The sequence below is a fragment of the Balaenoptera musculus genome, chromosome 15, assembly GCF_009873245.2.
Source record: "Balaenoptera musculus isolate JJ_BM4_2016_0621 chromosome 15, mBalMus1.pri.v3, whole genome shotgun sequence".
Lineage (NCBI taxonomy): Eukaryota > Metazoa > Chordata > Mammalia > Artiodactyla > Balaenopteridae > Balaenoptera > Balaenoptera musculus.
In genome coordinates this window covers 59,149,148-59,170,596 of record NC_045799.1, presented here as the reverse complement: position 1 = coordinate 59,170,596, position 21,449 = coordinate 59,149,148, and the positions used below count along the sequence as shown (strand labels likewise).

Genomic DNA, 21,449 nt, shown 5'->3' with positions numbered 1-21,449 from the left:
CCCTTTATTGGCTCCACCCCGCGGCCCCAGCCCGGCTGGGACCGCGCGCCCGCTTCAGGGGCGGCCCCGGAGCCCAGGGCTGAGGGTCGCCGCCGCCCGGCCCGACGTGGCGCCGCCACCGCCCCCGGTGCCGACGTTCGCGGGCGCAGCCAATGGCGGCCTCTCCCGAGCGGCGGGCGCGGCCTCCGGCCGCCAGAGGGCGCCGCGCCGGGGCAGCGGAGCCACCGCCACCACCGGTCGCAAAGGGAAGCTGCGAGCAAGCGCCCAGGCCGCCGCCGCCGTTGCCCGCTCACCGCGCGCCGCTGCCTGCCCGCCGGCGCGGCCGTCCCCGCAGGTAGGTGGGCGCCGCCGGGCCCAGCCGCCCGCCTGGCCCGCCCGCCGCCCCGACCCCCCGCCCGGCGCCCCCGCCCGGCGCGCGCCCGCCGCCGCCTCGTGCTCGCGCGCGGTCGGTAACGGACGCCGGGCGGGGGAGGGGCGGCGCGCTTGGCCCCCCCGCGGCGAAGCGGCGGCCCTAGGGGCGGAGGGCTCGGCCACAAAGGGCGCGCGGCCCCGGCGGAGGGGCGGTCCGAGCGCGCGCCGCCGCCCGGGCCCCGCGGGCGAGTCGACGGGGGCGGGCGGGTCCCGGTGCCCTCCCTCCCTGGGGGCGGTGCGGGGCTCACCCTGGGGGCGCGTCTCCGCCAAGTGGGGCGCAGAGGGCTGCCGCTCCCTCCGTCCCAGCATGTGTTTCCGTTGGCAAAATACCTCCTCTCTGGTTAACTGAAAAAGAAAAAAAAAAGGATTTTTTTTTCCCATTATTTGTATCTGTTCCGGTGATTTAGGACCCCTAATTCAGTACCTTGGGTTTGGGGGCGGGCAGGATGCTCGCGGGGCTCTTGGCTCGTTTATTTCGGGTTACTCCCCACCACCACCACCCCCCCTTTTTTTTTTGCGCGGGGCGCACGTCTAGGACGCGCGGCGAATGGTTTCCTGTCTTATATTGTGGATACGGAGACGGCCGGGCTTTAGGTTTCTTTTCCCCACCCTTAAAGAATGAAGACCTGTCAGTTCCCATTAGCGTGAATTTCCTGTTGGGGACGGTCATTGCAGGGGTGTGGTCCAGCTGGAAAGCTCCGGCTGGTCCCGAGAGGTTGCGCCTGCACCCTGATTGGGTGTATTTTCCCCGTCCCCCTATATGTAGTTAGGTATTTAAGAACCAAGAGTCTGCCTAAAGGCGATGTGAGCTGCCCAGGAAGGTGGCCACTGACCGCAAGGGACTCCTGAGCGCTTGGAATGTGGCTAGACCCAATGGAGATGCGCTCCCAGTGAAAAGACACACCTGATTTTAAACACTTAGTAAGGAAAAAAAAGTAAAATACCTCATTCGTAATTTTTTTCTGCTTAAATCGTACAGGTTGATATGGTAATGTTTTGAACATATTGGGTTAATGTAAATATTAAAATTAATGTCACTGGTTTCATTTTACTCATTTTTTTTTAACATGGCTACTTGAAAATTTAAAATTAGATATATGACTCGCATTATATTTCTATTGGACAGTGTTCAGCCAGAGCATCAGAATGGGGGCAGGGGTAGCTGGGAGCCTATGCCATCTGCTTATTTTTAACTGCTTTTCTGATGGCATGTGGCCTCCTCTCTCTTAGCCTCTCAAGGAGCCCCCTGCTTCTTCCTTCTCACCCTCAACTGAACTGAATAATTTAAATTAATTATTTAAATTAGTGGACAGAATTTTCTTTGTTGAAAAAAATGTCTATCTGCTGTGTATTGTAGTCTGGAAATAGTTGTGTAAGATTCGACTCAGAATCAGATCATGAGCTATCGAAGCTGAGTATTTTCAATATTTGTGTGTGTGATGCAAAGAGCATGTTAATTTTCAGGGCCTCTGCCACCTAAATGCCTTCCTCCAAGTTACTGTGGCTTTTTCTTGGGCGCTCGTCATACCCTGACCTACACCCTTTTCCCTTCCCAGCCCTCAGATGCTGTCAGTTTTTGCCAATAAAAATGGTGGTTGTCAACCATATTGTCCCCTAATTCTTAATTTTGATTAACTGTAAAACTTGCCAGTTTGGGAGGGTTAAATCAATGTTAAGTGAGAGAGAATCAATTACTATAGATCCTCAACTTTAGGAATGGTGAGAGTGACTTTTGGAAAGTTGTGAGCATTCCAATAAAGGACAAGGTAGAAACAGAATATGTCTGTATTCTGTTGCCTTGGTTACTCTAGAAGGGCTTTCGAGAGAAAGTATGATGTGTGGAGACTTGACTTCCAGATAATATCTTGAGGTTTTTTTTGGTTTGTTTTTTGTTTTTAAATGAAAATACTTTTTCTCCAGAATCTTAGGATTGGAAGTGAAATTTGTTTTCTCCAAAGTGTGATGTGTTTACAAATCAAGAGGAAAACTTTAGATAGTATTTTTAGGGGGAAGAAATAGTAAAACATTAATCCAGAAGTTTAGAAGTTTATGCTTGTGACAATACATCTGTTTTATTTTTATTATTATTTTAAAATTTATTTTATTTATTTATTTTTGGCTGTATTGGGTCTTCGTTGCTGCGCGCGGGCTTCCTCTAGTTGCATCAAGCGGGGGCTACTCTTCCTTGCGGTGTGCGGGCTTCTCCTTGTGATGGCTTCTCTTGTTGCGGAGCACGGGCTCTAGGCATGCGGGCTCAGTAGTTGTGGCTCGCGGGCTCTGGAGCGCAGGTTCAGTAGTTGTGGCGCACGGGCTTAGTTGCTCTGTGGCATTTGGGATCCTCCCGGACCAGGGCTTGAACCCATGTCCCCTGCATTGGCAGGTGGATTCTTAACCACTGTGTCACCAGGGAAGTCCCAATACGTTTGTTTTAATTCACACACACACGAAGCATATTAAGTGGAGGTGAAAATTTTCTTTGATATAAAGAAACAAGGCCACTTGTCCTTATCAGGTTTTGCCCCAACAAGAAATTTGCTTTTTAATTTTATTATGAGTTTAACGATGTGTTTTTAGTTAATTTATTACTATTAATTCCACATACCTTTCAAAGCTTTGGGAACCAGGTAATGGATGCAGTAAGAGAGAGGCAGAAATTTTTCTGTTTCACAAATAAGGAAGTGGAACCTTTGTATTTTATTAGAATACCTGAGTCTGGAGCAGGAGAGTAATCTGGCACTTCAGAATACCTCCTCTGCAGTCCTGGACGTGTCACTGACCCAGGGTCTGGGCGCCCCTGGGCAGGCTGGTTGGAAGATTTCACATCTTTCTTGTTCATTCCTCCCATACAGGGTTCCTGTATGAGGTGAGATGTTCCCTGGGCCTTAGGAGGGCTGGGCCCTATAAGGGGCACCCCGCACATGTTATTATATCTGACAGCAAGTTCAAAATGGATAGCTTGGGGGCAGGGGTGGGAGTGTGGCAAAAATATGAAATTTCCTTCTTGATGTTGTTTAGCACAGCCTTCATCATGGGGGTTTCATTTTCAGTAAAAGGGGAAAACTGTCTCATAAAGTATCCGGTAGGAGATTGAGTGTTCCAAGAAAGTGATAGAACATCTGTAATAATCTGTAATAATGTTTCCCTCCCTGGGTTTGTGGTCACTGAGGGATGTAATATATCCACACGCTTTTGTTAAGTGTTACCAGAGTGAACGAACACTGTTGCAAGCTGGGGTGACAGGAACTTTAACTACTTTGTGTGCGTGTTTGTTTATGCCATTACCATGACAGGCTTGAGTCTGAGGGTAGCACTGAATACAGACTGGAAATTATAATTTTTCACTTGAAACTTAGGAATACCTTTTTAGGCAAAAATACAGGCACTGTGCTGCATTCCCTGGGGCACCTTCTCTGGTCCTGTGTGAGGGTGTCTCGGAAGCAAGGCTGTTTAATATTTATTCCTTGCATCTAAACACGTGATGTTGTGGGCGGAGCGTATTTCCATTCAAAGCTCTGGCCCCGGAGTGTTATCCTAACTCCCTGTGTCCACGCTGTGGACACCCTCTGCTTGTCTGAGTTGCTTTAAATCATGTCCCTTGCACACGTCATCGTGTGTGCCTGCGTGTGCAGAGACGTGTGTTTGTCCTGTTCCTCTCGGGTGGCTTTGAAGTGCCCACCTGTCTGTCGCAGCTGCATGTGTTTTTCAGAGCCCAGCCCAGGGCCAGCATAGCCGCGCTCTACCTCCTGGCACTCGCGGTGCGAAATTGCTCTGTGGATAGGAATTCAGGCTCGGAGCCAGCCTGGCCGGCTCGGCCACTTCCAGGCTGTGTGATCCTGGACTGTTTGCGTCACTTCTCTGTGCTTCCGTTTCCTCTTAAGTACCTACCTCACAGGGTTCTTAGGAGGATTAGATGATTTAATATGTGTAAAGAACTTTGAACAATACCCGGCGTCCACTAAGAGGCTTCAGTGTTAGCTATTATTTCCATCTCTACCGGATATTGTAGTCACATTTCGTTTCCTTGGTGTTTTCTGACAAGGGGAGCTAGTTTATGAAGTTACCATGTAAGGCCAAAATTTCATGGTTTAGCATTTCATCATTTAGTTATAGCTTTGTACTGGACTTCACTATAATGGGTTCCACCTAACAAGTACGGAATAAATATGTAAGGAATTATACTGGAGAACCAGGGGACCTTTGCTCCTGTAAAGCTTCAGAGTGAGTAACAAACTTAAAATCAGCTGATTCCAGGAAGGTGATGTATGTTCCAGCTTGTAAGAGTTTAGTTAATTGAATGAAATTCCTATCTAATTGAGTTTCTGACATATTTTATTTATTTATTTTTACTGTTCAAAGCTCCCACCCCCATCTCTTTTCCTTTTTGTTTAAGGAGGAGGTGGTGTGGCTGACTTACTTTTCCCCTGTTGGCAATGAATGAAACCCTTCACCGCATTCCTTGAGCTGCTTACGGTTTCAGGTTTTTCTCTGTCACTGTCTCTGGTTGATTCCCACCCTATTGATTTACTCCCTGCTTTGCTCCCTAAGGAGGTGGGGTCCACCTCAGCCGGCCCTGCTGGCGTCTGGTCACATCCTCTTGGCCCCGTCCTTTGGTTTGTCACGCTTGCCTTGAGTGAACGGCTGTACCCAGGTACTTTGTACAGAGCATTGTCTTTATGCTTGGCCACTTCATTCATTCTTCATTCAAGTTTTCATTGACTTGGACCCAGAGAGTGTAAGGTGATGAGGACTAAGAAAGATAGGGGGCCCCTGGAAGGGAATGATGGGGTGAGAGTGGGGTGTGGCGACAGAGTTGGGGGGGAGGGACGGCCTCTAAAGCTGACACTGAAGCCAAGACTCTGGGGCACTCTGGGGTGAAAGGCCCGTGCAGATCTGCGGAGAGTGTCGGGGGGCAGAGGGAACAGCAGGCACGAGGTCCCGGAAGCACAGAGCCCTTGACTCATCCCAGGAACCCACAGGAAGAAGGCCAGTGCGAACGGCTGGGTGAGGGCGGCGTCACAGTCAGGAGTCTAGATCTGATTCTGAGTGCGCAGGGGACGCTGGCAGAGGATTTTAAGCAGGGCTGTAATAACCGACTTGTGCTTTTAAAGAGCATTCCTTTCAGTTTAGTGTCGGAACTGCATGGGGGAGGGGACAGTGGAGAGAATAGGGAGCTGAGAGTAGAGGTGGGAGAGGAGGGTATTCGACATCCACCTGTGGCTCAGGCGGAGGTGGCAGAGGAGGTTTGAGAACTGACAGATTTGGGGTGTCCTGCATGTATTTTGACAGTATCACTGATAGAGCCTTTGTCGGTGGATTGATTGGATGTGGTGAGAGAATGGTTTCTGGTTTGAGCAATTGGCCAGAAGGTGGTTTTAGTACTAAGAAGGTAAGTTTGGGCAAAAGGTTAGTCTTGGGAGGAGGGCGTAGGATTAGGGGACATTTAGTTAAAAACGCTGAGTAAAGGTCACAAACTGACCCAGAATTTTGTATGGGCCTTATGCATATCAGTGTAGGATAGAAGGCCTTTTTGTAAATGGTGTTTGGGCAACTCGTAGCTATTTGGGAGGGAAATACACACGCACACACACACATGTATCCAGTTTAAGAAAAAAAAAAATTTTAATGGAACAGTGAGAATACTAGAAGAAAATGTGGAGAATTATTTTATGATCTCAGAGTGGTGCAGGCGTTTCTGAGTATGTCAAAATCCAGAAGCCATAAAAATAAGTATTGATAAACTCAGCTACTTAAAAATAAAACTTTTGCTATCAAAAAGTACCAAAACCAGGACTTCCCTGGTGGCGCAGTGGTTAAGAATCCGCCTGCCAATGCAGGGGATACGGGTTCCATCCCTGGTCGGGGAAGATCCCACATGCCGTGGAGCAGCTAAGCCCGTGTGCCGCAACTACTGAGCCTGCACTCTAGAGCCTGCGAGCCACAACTACTGAGCCCACGTGCCACAACTACTGAAGCCCGCGCACCTAGAGCTCGTGCTCCGCAACATGAGAAGCCACCGCAGTGAGAAGCCTGCGCACCGCAATGAAGAGTAGCCCCTGCTCGCTGCAACTAGAGAAAGCCTGCGCGCTGCAGCAAAGACCCGATGCAGCAAAAAAAAAAAAAATACCATAACCAATGTCAAAAGATTGACATCACGTTGGAGAAAATAATGATAACATCACAAAGGACTGCTTTCCTCAACACATAAAGAACTTCCATAAGTCCGAAAAGCTCAGCCTGGAAGAAAAATGGGTGAAGGAAATGAAACAGTTCATGGAAAAGGAAGTGCAAACAGCTCTCAAATCTGAAGAGGTGTTCGGCCTCACTAATGATAGACTAAAACAAGCAGGACCCCAACCACAGTTGTCACACTGTTTCTCATCTCCCTGACAGCGATGGAAACATTTGATAATTTCTTGGTGAAGGGGTAAAATAGCAACCCTTGTGCACTGGTGGTGGGTAGGGTCATTTGGTAAAACTTGGCAGTAGCTGGCAAAATAAAGAAATGTACATACCCTTCATCCTACGGAAATTCTTTGAAGATATGCATATATGAAATGTTCTGTGTACCTGGTGAACTTTTAAAGATTGGAAACAACCAAAATGTCCATGACTAGGGGGCTGGTGATGTTATGGTGCAGCCATGTCACGGAGCACATTGCACGGCTGTTAAAGGTAATGCAGCTTGATACGTGCTGATATGGACTGACCTTCAAGATGTGAGGTACCGATCGAGAAAAGCAAGGTGCAGAACACGTTAGGAGCCCCAGTTTGTATAAAAAATAACGTATGCACAGGATATTTTTAACTTTTTATTTTGAAATAATTATAGACTCACAGGAAATTGCAAAAGTCGTATATAGAATCCCATGAACCCTTCCATCTGCTTCCCCCAATGGTGCCATCTTACCTAACTGTAGTGCAATAGCAACGTCAGGAAACTGACATTCACATAATACTGTTAACCCGACTACAGACCTGACTCAGTTTTACATTCACTTGTGTGTGTATGTGCGTGCGCACGCCTGTGTGTGTATGTGTGTGTGTGTATCTATGCAGTTTCATCCCATGTATAGATTCACGTAACTACCATTACAATCAAGATACAGCTTGGTTCACACAGTGTCTTTGTCAGGACACATAGCAGATCGGTAACAATGGTATTGATTGATTGCCTTCACAGGGCAAATGGGTGGTTGAATGACAGGGTTGGGAAGGCGACATTGCTTTTCGCTGTCATAATATTTAAACTCCTGCTCTCCGAACAGTGTGTGATGTCTGGACACCCAAGTAGAACTACCAGGTAGAGGGTGTCTAGCAAGCTCTGCCAGGGGACAGACGTGGGGAGTTGTCGGGCCCTAGATGAGTGTATTTAACACCTGGGCAGAGCAGGAGGTCCCTGAGGGGAGAGAGTGCCTGGGGGAAGGGGGGGTCTGATGACGCCCCAGGGCCCTCACGTTTAGAGGTCAGTTGGAGATGAAGCCCCTGTTTTGAGGGGACAGTGGACACCTGTCATGTGCTGCTGAATTTGAAGAAGGAAAGTGATTGTTGGATTAACTTTTATCATATTCTTCCTCACTTGAAAATTGAGGCCAGATTTTGTTGACTGGATCTGAAAATAAGATGGTGTATAAAGCCTTTATCGTTTTCTTTTAAAATGAGATGGGGGGTGGTGGGGAGGCTTTATTTCACAGGTAAGACTAATCTATGGTGGAAAAAAATCAGAACAGTGATTCCTGGGCTGGGGGTGAGGCAAGGATTGGCTAGAGAAGGGGCCTGAGGGAACTTTCTGGAGTGACGGTGATGGTGTGTCTCACCACCGGGGTCTGGGTTACATGAGTGTATCGTTTGTTAGAAGTTGCCTTAAATTGTGTGCATTTTACCTTAAAAAACTGTAAACAAATGTGGAACCCCAGGTAATGATATGTATGCTGAAGTGTTTAGTGGTAAATTATAATTGATGTCTGCAACTCAGTTTGCAGTTTACCAAAATTGGGTTGGTAGATGGACGGAAGTGTGGGCAGATGTAATAAATATAGCAAAATATTAATTGTAGGATATAGGTAGTATAGAGGTATATGTTATTCATTGTAAAAAAAATTTTACTGTGTGTGTAAAATTCTTCATAATAAAATTTAGGGGGAAAATCTACAGAACATGAAATGCCCTGCCATATTATATTTAAACATCACCTGATGTTATGTCTTCAAATCTTTAAACATCTAAAGGAGGCATAGTATTTCATGCTGTTAAGAATCTGCGTCTTATTTTCTCTTAATCACTTGCTTGAGTTGTCAGCTCTCTTCCACCTGCCCTTTGTCCTTAAGAGGCCAAGGTTCAAGGTTTTCGAGCACTTTCTGGAGAAATAGCTCTAAGGCTCTTAACTTGGCGGATTATCATTACCCCGGAGTTCCTTCTGAGCCAACAGATTTACTTTTTGAGTGAACCTCAAACTAATTCCCCACCCCACCAGACAGGGGTTGGGAGACGTGTGTCCTTCACGGAAGGAGAGGGGATGCTTCTTGTCTTTGGCTTCACTTCTTTTGTCCCAGTCCCTCTGGCCTGACCGCCCTGGACCCCCAAGTGCACCTCTGGGTGCCTTTGAGCTCTAAGGTTCTGACTCTGTTTTAAGTAAAATAGAAGAAAAAGGCTGGGTGACCCAGTAAGTCATCTTTCTAAGGAAGGGCTCAGAAGCTACGTAGACTTCTTTTAATACTTTATTTCTTTTCCCAGATATCATTTGTTTACAAGGTTAAAAAAAGAAGTTTTAAAGGTTTGCAGTGAAAAGACGCTGTCCCACCCCTTTCCCTGAACCCCTGGGTTTCTCTCACTGCTGTAGCTTTCTGTGATCCCATCTGGAGCTATTTTGTGTGTACACAAGCAAATATGAATATATACCCCTACCCCCTTTTAAAATAACAGAACAGGGTCTTACTGTGGACACTTGCACTTTGCCTTTTTTTCCCTCCAGCACAATTTATTCAACCATTTCCTTTTTTTAAAAAAATTAATTAATTAATTTATTTATTTTTGGCTGTGTTGGGTCTTCATTTCTGTGCGAGGGCTTTCTCTAGTTGTGGCGAGCGGGGGCCACTCCTCATCGTGGTGCGCGGGCCTCTCACTGTCGCGGCCTCTCTTGTTGCGGAGCACAGGCTCCAGAAGCGCAGGCTCAGTAGTTGTGGCTCACGGGCCTAGTTGCTCCGCGGCATGTGGGATCTTCCCAGACCAGGACTCGAACCCGCGTCCCCTGCATTAGCAGGCAGATTCTCAACCACTGCGCCACCAGGGAAGCCCCAACCATTTCCTTTTTGACAGGCATTGAGTTAATTTCCCATCTTTTTTCTCTTAGAAATAGTGCCTCTTTAAAAACCTTGTAAGTATTCATACATATGAATTAAAAAATTTTTTATTATGGAAATGGCCAGACATGTTCAAGTAGAAGAACAGAATGAACCCCACATACCCTCCCCTCATCCAGCTGGAGCAGTGTCCCATGTTTTTGCTACTCTTGTTTCATGCCCACCCATTTACCCCCCTTTAAGCTAGACGACCTTAAAAACAAATTCCAGAAACAATGCTGTTTTACTTCAGTATAACGGGCTTTTTAAACTTTTAATTCTGGATAATTTCAAACATAGTATTTTAAGGCAGATACCAGATACACGTGTAAATAGCAATACTTAAGTAAAGTAACCAACTTTTAGATACAAGATCAAAATATTTAGAACTGACAAATATTTAAAAGACAAATATTTAAAAGACAAAAAGCAAAAGCTACAAACTTCTAGTTATCAGATAAACAAGTGCTAGGGATATAATGTACAATGTGATAAATATAATTAACACTGCTGTATGATATATATGAAAGTTGTTGAGAGAGTAGATGAGTTCTCATCACAAGGGAAAAAATGTTTTATTCTATTTCTTTAATTTTGTATCTATATGAGATGACGGATGTTCACTAAACCTATTGTGGTCATCATTTCATGATGTGTGTAAGTCACATCATTATGTTTACACCTTAAGCTTATATAGTGCTGTATTTCAATGATAATCTCAATGAAACTGGAAGGAGAAAAAATAAAAGACAAAAAGTATTAGCACCAGTTATGAGCTTCCAGGGTATTCCAGCCTCCCTCCTCACTCTACACTTTGAAAAAAGGTAGACTTAAAGATAAAACTTGCTTACAAATGGTAAGCAATAATGAAACGAAAACATTTCAGCTCCGTACTTGAAACACGGGTGCCATTCCCCTGTCACATGGGTCCAAATACATGGTTTATGTGACATGATGTCCTCTCAGCATTAGCTCTCAGTAGTCCTCATCCAGGGGTGACTGTGTGGACCCCCCAGCCCCTCCCCACCCCCGCCAAGGGGCATTTAACAATATCTGGAGACGCTAGTTTGTCCCAGCTGAGGGGAGGAGGTGCTGCTGGCATCCAGTGGGTAGAGGCCAGGATGCCGCCAGCATCCTGCAGTGCACAGGACAGCCCTCCGTACTAGAGAGCTATCTGGCCTGAATGGCTGAGGTTGAGAAACCCTAGTTTAGGACATTGGGAGACGATGTTTTATCCGAGGTCTCTTCTATGTGGTTCTCCCGTTGCTTCCTGGGAGCTGCTTAATGAGCGTCGACTAGTCAGGTTAAATACTAACGGTGTTGACATTTGCCAGTGTTACATCGAAGGTAAACCCTTACCCTCCAGAAAATTCCAATTAATGTAACTTCACTTAGATCCTTATTCTATCAGTTGTACGAAGAAGGATTGTTTCAAAAAACACAGATAAGGTTTAGACTCTGCTCACAAGGAAGTCAAAACCCCTCAGAGGCAAGCGGACGTGAAACCATTTTGCTTCTGGAAAGCTTCCAGAAGCAAAACAAGGCCAGGACTGTTCTCGTGGCTGCTTCCGCGTGCGTAGAGACAGGCCGGGAACAAAACCTGTCGTCGAAGGAAGGAAGGTGAAATGGGGAGAGAGAGGTGACTTTAGTGCGGGGATTGTTTAGGAGGGGCCGACAGCGACAGCGTCTGCGCGGCTGTTAAGGGGAGTGAGCGGAGTGTGGAAGCCCTCTGCTCGTGGCGCATGAGACGGTGGGGACCACAGACACGACTCAGGTGGTGTCCTCGGCGTCCAGGACCCTAGTCAAGGCGGCGGAGATGGACGTGTCCACAGCTAAGCCTGTGACAAGACCTAGATTATGGGTGTTTTAACTGGGGTCCAGGAGCCCCGTGCCTTGTGTAATTTCTTGCCTGTTTCTTTCCAGATTTCTCCTTTAGAAAGTGGATGTGTGGGATAACATGTCCAGTGTGTCCGAGGAGAGAAGAAAAAGGCAGCAGAACATTAAGGAAGGACTACAGTTTATACAGTAAGGGCTCACTGCATGCCTCATGTTCTCGTCATGAAGTAACTCCTTTTGGTGTGGCTCTGCATGTAGCAGGGATTAGGAAACCTTTAGTTATGTTTCAGAAGTCCTGTTCTTTTGGGTTAGAAATTAGATATTTTTGTTCTAGCAGTATTTTCTGCTCTTGGACGTTGATTTCTTTCTGTTCTGAAGTGGATCTTGCTGTCGCTGATTTTTAGGGCTCAAATCCTTAAGTATCCTCTAAAATGTTAGACTGAGGAATTTGAACCTAATCTCGTAAGAACAGTTCTGATGAGTGAAAATCAACATCTGTCAGCACACAGGGCTTTTGTGATCGCACTCTTTCTGTTACGAAGCTCGGTCTCTAACTGGCCTTCATGAAGCACGTCAGTGACAGGACCACAGCCCGGGTGGCCATGTCCAGGCAGAAAGGCCTCTTTGTCCCTCCTGGGAAGGGGACATTCTTCCCCTCTGTTCTATAGTAAATTGAATCAAATAGTAGTAGTGGTTCTATACTATTTTAAAACTTTTTCGGCATTTGAAGAATTAGGCTGTCTTTAATTAGAAGTAGATTTGCCGGGAAAATGTTATACTTACTCGAGAAAATACAAAGGAATAGTTTTAGATTTTTTTTTTTCATGACTACAGTTATATGTGAATAATGGTCGTAAAGGAGAAGCAGGTCTTTAAAATGTGCTTTGAACCAGTGGTGAGCTCATGAGAACCTCAGTTTTAAGATGACTCCTGGGTGAACAAATCCTGATAAGAACCTGATCATCAGAATTGATTTGTTTCTTCTTCTTAGGTCACCGCTGTCGTATCCAGGAACACAGGAACAGTATGCGGTAAGGACTCTGGGAAGGTCTGCTTGAGAACTCCACAAGTAGCCTGTGAACTGCCACATGTAGCCTGGGTTGGCAAACCCAGATGTGGCCCCCTGTCTGTTTCATAAATAAAGTTTTATTGGAACACAGCCACGCCCATTTGTCAATGTGTTATCTGTGGCTGCTTTCACGACATGGTGGTTGAGACAGAGACCTTATGGCTCACAAAGCCTCAAATCCCTACTATGTGGGCATTTACAGAAAAAGTTTGCTGACCCGTGTATATATAAGACAACGTTTTTTTCGGGCGTACTTGGACAGTTGTCCTATTTTTTCTTTCCTCTATTGGTGAAGTTTTGAATTAATTTCTTTTGAGCCCCTTGACAATTACTTTTAGCCTTTCATTTCATTGAAAATGAGGGGGACAGAATATGCTGAGAGGGAGAGTGCAGAGTATCTTCTGTTCTTCCTTAGAAGAGAAGTTGTAACAGAAGTAAAGAGGTGACTGGATAATTAGGGGAAAGAGCTAGAGAGGAATCTAGTTAGTTAGAAAGCCCAGCTGACTGGGTCTTGGACTAAAGGCCCTCAGTTCTGCAGACCGTTAGTTCCCCTGTGGCTTTGCATCTCTGTGGGTTGTGGTGCTTCTGAATGTCACTCCTTTCTCTCTGCCTCCCTCCCTCCCTCCCTCTCCGTTCATTTCAGTCTCTCCCTTCCTTCCTTCCTTTTCTCCAAACAGACGTAGAACTGTAAAGTATGAGGACTAGCAATCACATGGAGCAATCCTTTCATTTTACAAACGTGCAGTTGGGGTCCAGGGAGGTGAAACGGCCTGTCTCTCAAGTCACCTCAGCTGTTAAAGGTTGATCTGGACAGTTTTCTTTATTACTTTTGTCAGCTTAGACGTGAATTCGTAAAATGAGACAAAGAAGAGCTGAATGTTTATCTGATCCTTTGATAGGAAAGGACTTTTAAAATCTTAGAGCAATGATAGAAATCCTGAAGGAGACATAAGAACATTTGCCCCTACCAGAAGAGTGTGTATACTTACACAGTAAGAAAAAGGTTTGCCATCCCCTCCCCATAAATCAGTAAATGACCTGAACATTTACAAAAGAAGAAACACAAATGGTCCATAAAAATGTGGAGAAGTTCAACCTCGCTGGTAATCAGATACGCAAATAAAAAAGGGTACCATTTTTCACCTAGAAATGTGTAGATTTTATGTGTGCGTGCTCACGCACGTGTGCACACGTGTTGGTGGAGGTGCTCTGAAGCAAGCCGCTATAAGTATTCCTTGTTGTTGCCTTTTTGGAAGACAGTTTAGAAATACTAGTCAGAAGCCTTAAAATCCTCATTCCACTTGTAGGAATTTATCCCAGGCACAGAGTTGGCGATGTCAACAAATATTGACAAGGTGCTTTTGCAGCACTTCTCTTAATAATGAGACATTGAATTTTTTCTTGGAAAAAGCAAGCAAGATGAAACCCTAGCTGAAATAGCAGTGACTTGGCCTGGATTTGATAATTTCTTACGACAGTGCTTGTTGCTCTGTCAAATTATTTCCTCTGAAGTTTTAGATACAAAAATTAAAATTTGCTTACACTCTGACTTGTCCCTTGAAGGGTTTCAAGTGGTTACTTTCTTCTTTTTAGGTATATTTACGTGCTCTTGTGAGAAATCTTTTTAACGAAGGAAATGATGTTTATCGGGAACGTGATTGGAACAACTCCATGAGCCAGTATTCAGAAGCTTTGAGTATAGCTGATTATGCAAAGTCTGAAGAAATTTTAATCCCTAAAGAAATCATTGAAAAACTATATATAAATCGTATTGCTTGCTATTCTAATATGGTGAGTTGTGATTTTTAAAGCAATGTTTCTAGAGAGAAAAAAGGTTTTCAATAACATAGTATACTAGCGAAAGTCAGTTTCCTAATTTCAGTTTATAAGAAAGATAAATTAACTGCTTTTAGAGTGGCCTCAAGCTTTGAAAAATCAGCTTTGGCCAAATGCTTAGGTATTTAAAAATAATTTGTTTCTTAGATACTGGTCCTTGGAGATTCCTTTTTGAGTATGGCTTTTGGTGGGGGGTGTCTGCTCATAAAAAAGTCAGCCTAGGAAGATACAGGTGTTCACAGATGGGTACAGGGTACCCATCAGGTATCTCTGCTGACAGTTTGCTTCTTAGTCAAGATTCTCTTAGGAGCTGTTTTTTTTATAGCACAAAACAGTAGTTAGCCTTCAAAAGAGTTAACAAGCTCTTCACATGTCAGAACTTAGAAAGCAATATTTTGATGTGCTTATAATTTTCACTATAGACATTCAGTAAAATTTAACCATGAATTTAAGTATCCATGTTGTCACCTAGTTCTTTGCTAATGAGCATTCATTGATGATTTGTTTTGTATAATATATTCCTTCTCAACTAGCTGCTTGGGAGTTACATTTCCATTTAACATTTTAATGAGCTCCAAAAAGGGGGTAGCTACAACTGCGAGGAAAATAGGACAGGCGAGTGACACTTGGGGGCCTCAGCCATACCTGGAACGTTTTATTTCTTGAAGATCTGGGGTATTTTATGGCCAAATGTCTGGGTGGTGGGTACATGGGTAGCCACGATATTCTTTCTACTTTTGTGTATTTGAAATTTCATAATGAAAATAATTTTTAAAAGGCAAATAATACCACTAACTTTCAATTTAAAGGAAAAGTCTGAATTTGTTTCCGTTTGCAGGGAGACATCATCACAAGATGTGAACTGTTTGATTGCTAACTTTATTTGGTCTTCCTCGCCAGGGTTTCCATGATAAAGTTTTAGAAGACTGTGATACAGTCCTCAGTTTAAATGCCAGTAACTGCAAAGCTCTCTATCGGAAATCTAAGGCTCTAAGTGATTTAGGAAGGTACAAAGAGGCTTATGACGCTGTGGCAAAGTGCTCCTTGGCAGTGCCTCAGGTATGGAATTTATGTTTTGGTTCATTCGTTTACATCATAACCATTTTATTGATTCTGTGTACAGAAATGGCCTTAAAAAGTTACATCTTCCAGCCAGCCACCCACCTGCTGCAGTTGGGAATAATTGCCCATAAAACAAGTGTCTTGACAGAGTATAAGTTAGAACTGTTTTGCCTCTTCGTCTTTACAGTTAGTAAATATAGCCCTCCACTAATCATATATTCTCACTTTTTTCAGGATGAACATGTAATAAAACTAACTCAAGAACTAGCTCAGAAATTGGGATTTAAAATAAGAAAAGCATATGTTAGAACTGAGGTAAGGTGGAGTTCTCTCCATAAGGTATTTTTGTTTTGTTTTGTAGCTTGGAGTCAGTTCTGGTTTTAAATTAGTTTCTTAATTTTCTTTCAGCTCTCACTAAAAACAGTTCCTGGGGATGGGGCTACAAAGGTAAGGTTATTACTCTTGTAAGACTCGTAATACAAAAAAAAAAAGAAGAAAAGATAGAAGCATTAGTAGTTTTGTTTCTAATATTTTTGGTTTGTGTCTATTTTGAGACCTTTTTAAAAAAATTATTTATTTATTTATTTATTTATTTATGGCTGTGTTGGGTCTTCGTTTCTGTGCGAGGGCCCTCTCTTGTTGCGGCAAGTGGGGGCCACTCTTCATCGCGGTGCGCGGGCCTCTCATTATCGCGGCCTCTCTTGTTGCGGAGCACAGGCTCCAGACGCGCAGGCTCAGTAGTTGTGGCACACGGGCCTAGTTGCTCCGCGGCATGTGGGATCTTCCCAGACCAGGGCTTGAACCTGTGTCCCCTGCATTGGCAGGCAGATTCTCAACCACTGCGCCACCACGGAAGCCCTTTGAGACCTTTTTATTACTCAAACACAAAAGTGGCCAGAGCTTCCTGCCCTAGAAAAAGAAAACAAACAACTCAAGTAATATCTGTTACTCTCAATCAGCATTTCCTGAAGGCCAATGAAGCATTTTACAGGATTTTAATAGATGTTAGGTTTTATTAGAAAAAGTGGGTCAGGGCCACATACTAATTTTAGGAGTCATTGGGTTAAACATAATTAACAAGTTGTTTTTTAAAGGTAAGTCTTCTTAGAGCTGTGAGGATGCCACTGTGAGTTGGGGAGAGAGTGGTGGCTAGACTAGTCCCTCTGGAACTAGAAGGCTCCTGACTATCCTTTGAGAAATACTGGGCCACAAGAAACAAGTGCCAGTAGGCCAGCACCGTTTAACGCCATGTATTACAGAGGTTTACACGTTTTCTTTATTTCTGTCTTAATTGGAAGGAGGTCAAATGTGAGAACCTGCATTGCTCTCTTAGAGTGAGTTTTATAGCTTGCTTTATGGTTTAGAGTCCTGAAAATACTATCATCTATTATTTGGTTTAATTTCTAGGCTTTGAACTCTTCTGTGGAAGATATTGAGCCAGGTACGTTTTCACACACATCCTCTTAATCTGAAAAGTGCCAGCCTTAGACGTTATGTACATTATAGTGTTGTCAAATAAGATTGCTGTGTGGTTATTAGTATTAAAACAAGAGTAATTTCAAAAACCACCTCTGTGCCTCTGGATGTGCCAGTGAGTGAGTGACAGTACTGGATGTCAGTGAGCAATTGTTCGATACCCACTGTGGCTTCACCACCCTCTAGTAGCTCCATCCGAAAGGGGGCCAGCAGTTTTGAGAAAGAAGGAGAAGTTTTCACAAGTCAATATATCTATTCCTGTGCAAAACAAATTATTTTTAGGATTACTTGTACTCTTTTATTTGAATTGCTTTCACTGTTGTATCTATTTATTTTTATAATTGCTTTCATATTTTCACCTAGCTCTTCATTTTTTCTATTATTGGCTGTTAACACTAGTATTACATAAATACACTGAAAATAAGTGAGTACATGTCCATCCATGTTACAGATTTATTAACTCCGAGGCAAGAAGCAGTTCCTGTTGTTTCTATACCTGCATCCAGTTTTTCTCACCAAGTTGGAAATGAGCTGGCCTCAGTTCCCATTATGCCCTTAACTTCTATTTTGCCACTGCAAGTGGAAGAGAGTTCTCTGCCATCGACAGTGTTGGCAAATGGAGGAAAGATCCCCTTCAGTATGCCGGAAGCGTTTTTAGATGATGGAGATATGGTCCTTGGAGATGAAATAGATGACCTCCTTGATTCTGCACCTGAAACTAATGAAACTGTTATGGTAAATTTCAGTGTGACTCCTTTCTTCTGAAGGCAGGCTTTTTTTTTTTTTTTTTTAATCGTAGTATAACCTGCTAGATATTTTTAGTATTGACTATAGAGTAAGCTTTGGGTTTCTTGAAAATTACTTTTGTCGTTTTCCAGTGGTAACTGGCTAATTTGGTCATTTCTTTAAATAAAAAAGGGAAATGTGCTAGGAATCACATATTATGGAAACGGTAAATTTAACTTTCTGACAAAGAATAGGCATTTGACATGTAAGGCAAAATGAATTCATGGATTAAGGACTTCTCATTCCTTAAGGATAATTCTCCTATAACCATATACCATAAAGCAAGTGTCAGCAGACTTTGGTCCACAGGCCTGATCTGGCCTGCTGCCTGTTTTGTATGGCCCATGGACTAAGAATGGTTTCTAGATTTTTACATGGTTGGAAGAAAAAAAATAATAATAATAATATTTTGAGACACAGAAAATATTTCATGACACTGTAGTAACAGAGTTGACTAGTTGTAACAGAGACTGTGTAGTCCACAAAGCCTACAATATTAATATCCAGCCCCTTATAGAAAAGTTCACTGACTCCTGCCGTGAAGTATATTAAAATAGTGGCAGCAGTAGGATGATGATGGGGGGTGGAACTCAAAGCTGGTTTCCAGGGTGGGTGAAACCAGTGATGTCCCCGTGGAGCTGACAGAGAGAAGATGTAAAAGGCAGACAGATGGGGGGTTGGTTCCTACCACTTTGATCTTGGGCAGGTTATTTCACCTTTCAGTCCCTCGGTTTTCTCATCTGTACCGTGGCAGCCCTAGTAGGATACATCTCAGAGGGTTAGGAGGATTAAAGAGATGGTATATGATTTATCATAGTATAAGGCACATGGAAACTCTCCAAAAATCCTCGCTCTGTGGGGGAGGGGCAAGGTAGTGTTCCATTTGTTCTTGTGAGGTTGTACATTCACATCTCCAGAAAGATGGTCCCCACTTTTCCAGGCTGCTCCAGCTCCCTTCTCTTAAGCACCCTTCCTTCCACTCCAGCCCCACACACATCCTCACAGTTCCTCTTTGATGAAGCCAGCTCTCATGTAGGGAATCCTAAGGAAGTTTTGAAAATGAACCATGAACGTCTTATTTGGATTACAGCAATATTAGACATCACATCTCCATCCTTTTTAAAAAGTAGGCTTGAGAAGAAATCAGCTCTGTAGCTTGGATTCTGCCACTGAATCTTGATTTTGATTTCAACTTTGTTATGTAACAAAATTACCCAGTGAAGTAATTTGTTTTTATATGCTGATGTTAAAAGCAGTTTGGCCAGCTTGGAACTGAGTTTCATGGACTTTAATCCGGTCTTGTTTCCTCTCCAGCCATCAGCCTTAGTCAGAGGCCCCCTCCCAACGGCCAGCGTCGCTCCAAGCATCCCCTTCTCAGCGTCTCTTTTGGGCGCCTTGCCCATCGGTGCGAGGTACGCGCCTGCACCCTCCTTCTCGGAGCTGTATCCGCCTTTGACTTCATCCTTAGAAGATTTCTGTTCTTCTCTAAATTCATTTTCAATGAGCGAATCCAAACAAGGTAAGACTCGAGCCACTTATATAAACAGTTACAGTTCATTTTCTAAAAAAGACAATTTGGTTTGACTGTTGTTTAACTAACTCCAGATAGTTGGTACTTGAATTATTTTTATTGTAGCTGAAAATACATTGTAGCTCTAAAGTCTAAACCATCCTGTTTTAAATTCACCTGGACTTAACTGTGCCATTTTGGAGATCAAGAATCAAAGCCCTGAGAGTAGGAATGTATGTGGCACTGGTTTTTTTATAGGATAGTTTGTTAAGCTGGGTGTCCGTTGTTTTGGGGGGTGAAATGACTTTTAATGTGTTCTCTAAAAAAGGGATACCCCATCTAAAGGGTCTTAAAGACAGGTTATCCTTTTAAATTCTGAACTAGGCAAATACTTAGTTAAGACTAATTTAAAATCAGTGTTTAAAATGATAATAGATCCATCTATTTTAGGCTTCATCCATTGAGCTCAGCAAAGCATGCCTGGTGCCTTAGTTTTGCAAGGGATTGCTGAGGTTTTGGCCTGACTCCTGTTTCTGTAGTCCTAGGCTTAATATATACTTTAAACAATAACAATGAAAATCTTCATATTTTTGTGAGGCTTTGTTATGGTTAAAGGGATAAAAATCAAAATAATTGCTTTGAAGATTGACAACTGAAGAAACTGAAATTTGTGGGAGACAGAAGGGCAGAGAGAAAGTAACTGAGTGGTAGACTAAGAAAAAGAAAGTAATTGAACTTTATTGATTTTCTTAATGTTATGATGAGTTCCTGCTTCATATTTTCAAAAGGAGAGGCTCCTTTCCCATTTTGAATACGAATTATTTTCTCAGTCTTTTTAACAGTCCCACTTGGTAGGCCCTGCCTTAGCTTATGTCTCTGAAAATCACTTTTTATCTAAATTTGTTTGTCTAAGGGTTATTTATGCCCTTGGTTTCTAGAGGAGAGGAAAGACTCCATAGCCCTCTTTAAGTGTCAATCATGAGCAAGAAAGCTTCTTGGAATTGGGATGGGAAAATAACGTGGGAAGCCACAGTGAGCTACTAAGCCCTGATGTTCTTATTACATGATTAGAATGAAAAGGTCTGTTGAAGTTTTTTTATTATTTTAGATCTGTCCACCTCAACTTCTAGAGAGGGAACACCGCTTAACAACAGTAATTCTTCCCTTTTACTTGTAAGTGCCACTTCCTCTTTTGTAAATACGTCGCTTAAATTGCAAATAGGTCTTTTACTTAAGTAACTGAGTTATTTGAATGAACGTGACCGTCTCCCTGAAATTTTGTGTGTGCTGTGGGAAAGAGTGCTAAAATAAGACTCTTCTGGAACATCCAGTAATAAATGCTTTGTGTTTAAGGCTGGATCTGTCATAGCAAATTAATCACAATCGCAGGCAGTGTAAGAGGCTTTAGCACAGCGTGAACGACAAGGAAATACAAGATCAGGGCGTGAAAAACATGTTGGCTGATGAAGCAGAACAATTACCCGTCACTTATAACAACTCATGGAGCATCCAAAAACGTGGGGGAGGGGCCTAGAGACCCAAAAGAGAGGAAAATGTAGAAGGAAATGGTTTTTAAATAGAAACGCAGTTAGGACAGAATAGTCTCAACTTCAGTCTGTGCAGAATGTCTTATTTTTCAGATGCATCTGTTTCCTTCTTTAGTGATAGTGCAATATTTGTTGGCTGTTTTTTGTTTTTTTTGTTTTTTGTTTTTTGTTTTCTTAATTCTTCTTGCAGATGAATGGACCAGGCAGTTTGTTTGCTTCTGAGAGTTTCCTGGGAATGTCAAGTCACCCTAGGAATGACTTCGGAAACTTTTTTGGAAGTGCAGTAACTAAACCACCTTCTTCAGTGACCCCAAGACATCCCCTTGAAGGAACCCATGAACTGAGACAAGCTTGCCAGATCTGTTTCGTAAAATCAGGTCAGAACCAAACAAAGGAGCAGACAGGATTAAAGCAGTCAATAACCTGAGAGTTCTTAGGAAACACCAGCCTATTGTGATTCTTCAATCTCTGAATTCTTTCTAAAGCAGCAGCAGTTATTGATTAGGGGCCTTTGGAGTCTAATAGGATAAGCCGCTGCTCTCCTTTGATAAAATTTTATGTATAGAATCATATGGAATAGA

At 43.5% G+C, this 21,449-nt stretch overlaps 1 protein-coding gene across 2 annotated transcripts in view; it reads left to right on the top strand.

The window, feature by feature from the left end:
- Positions 1-204: 204 nt before the first annotated feature.
- Positions 205-21,449, top strand: part of ZC3H7A (zinc finger CCCH-type containing 7A) — a 34,603-nt gene continuing 13,358 nt past the window's right edge. Inside the window, exons 1-12 of one of the 2 annotated variants that reach the window (XM_036825157.1) lie at positions 205-334; positions 11,670-11,771; positions 12,574-12,613; positions 14,245-14,442; positions 15,388-15,546; positions 15,784-15,864; positions 15,958-15,996; positions 16,957-16,990; positions 17,477-17,760; positions 19,126-19,330; positions 20,430-20,494; positions 21,059-21,245. In XM_036825157.1, coding sequence (XP_036681052.1) covers positions 11,704-11,771; positions 12,574-12,613; positions 14,245-14,442; positions 15,388-15,546; positions 15,784-15,864; positions 15,958-15,996; positions 16,957-16,990; positions 17,477-17,760; positions 19,126-19,330; positions 20,430-20,494; positions 21,059-21,245 — 1,360 coding nt within the window. In that variant the 5' untranslated portion in view covers positions 205-334; positions 11,670-11,703. The remainder of the gene's footprint in view (positions 335-11,669; positions 11,772-12,573; positions 12,614-14,244; positions 14,443-15,387; positions 15,547-15,783; positions 15,865-15,957; positions 15,997-16,956; positions 16,991-17,476; positions 17,761-19,125; positions 19,331-20,429; positions 20,495-21,058; positions 21,246-21,449) is intronic. The other variant, XM_036825158.1, reaches the window with a different exon arrangement.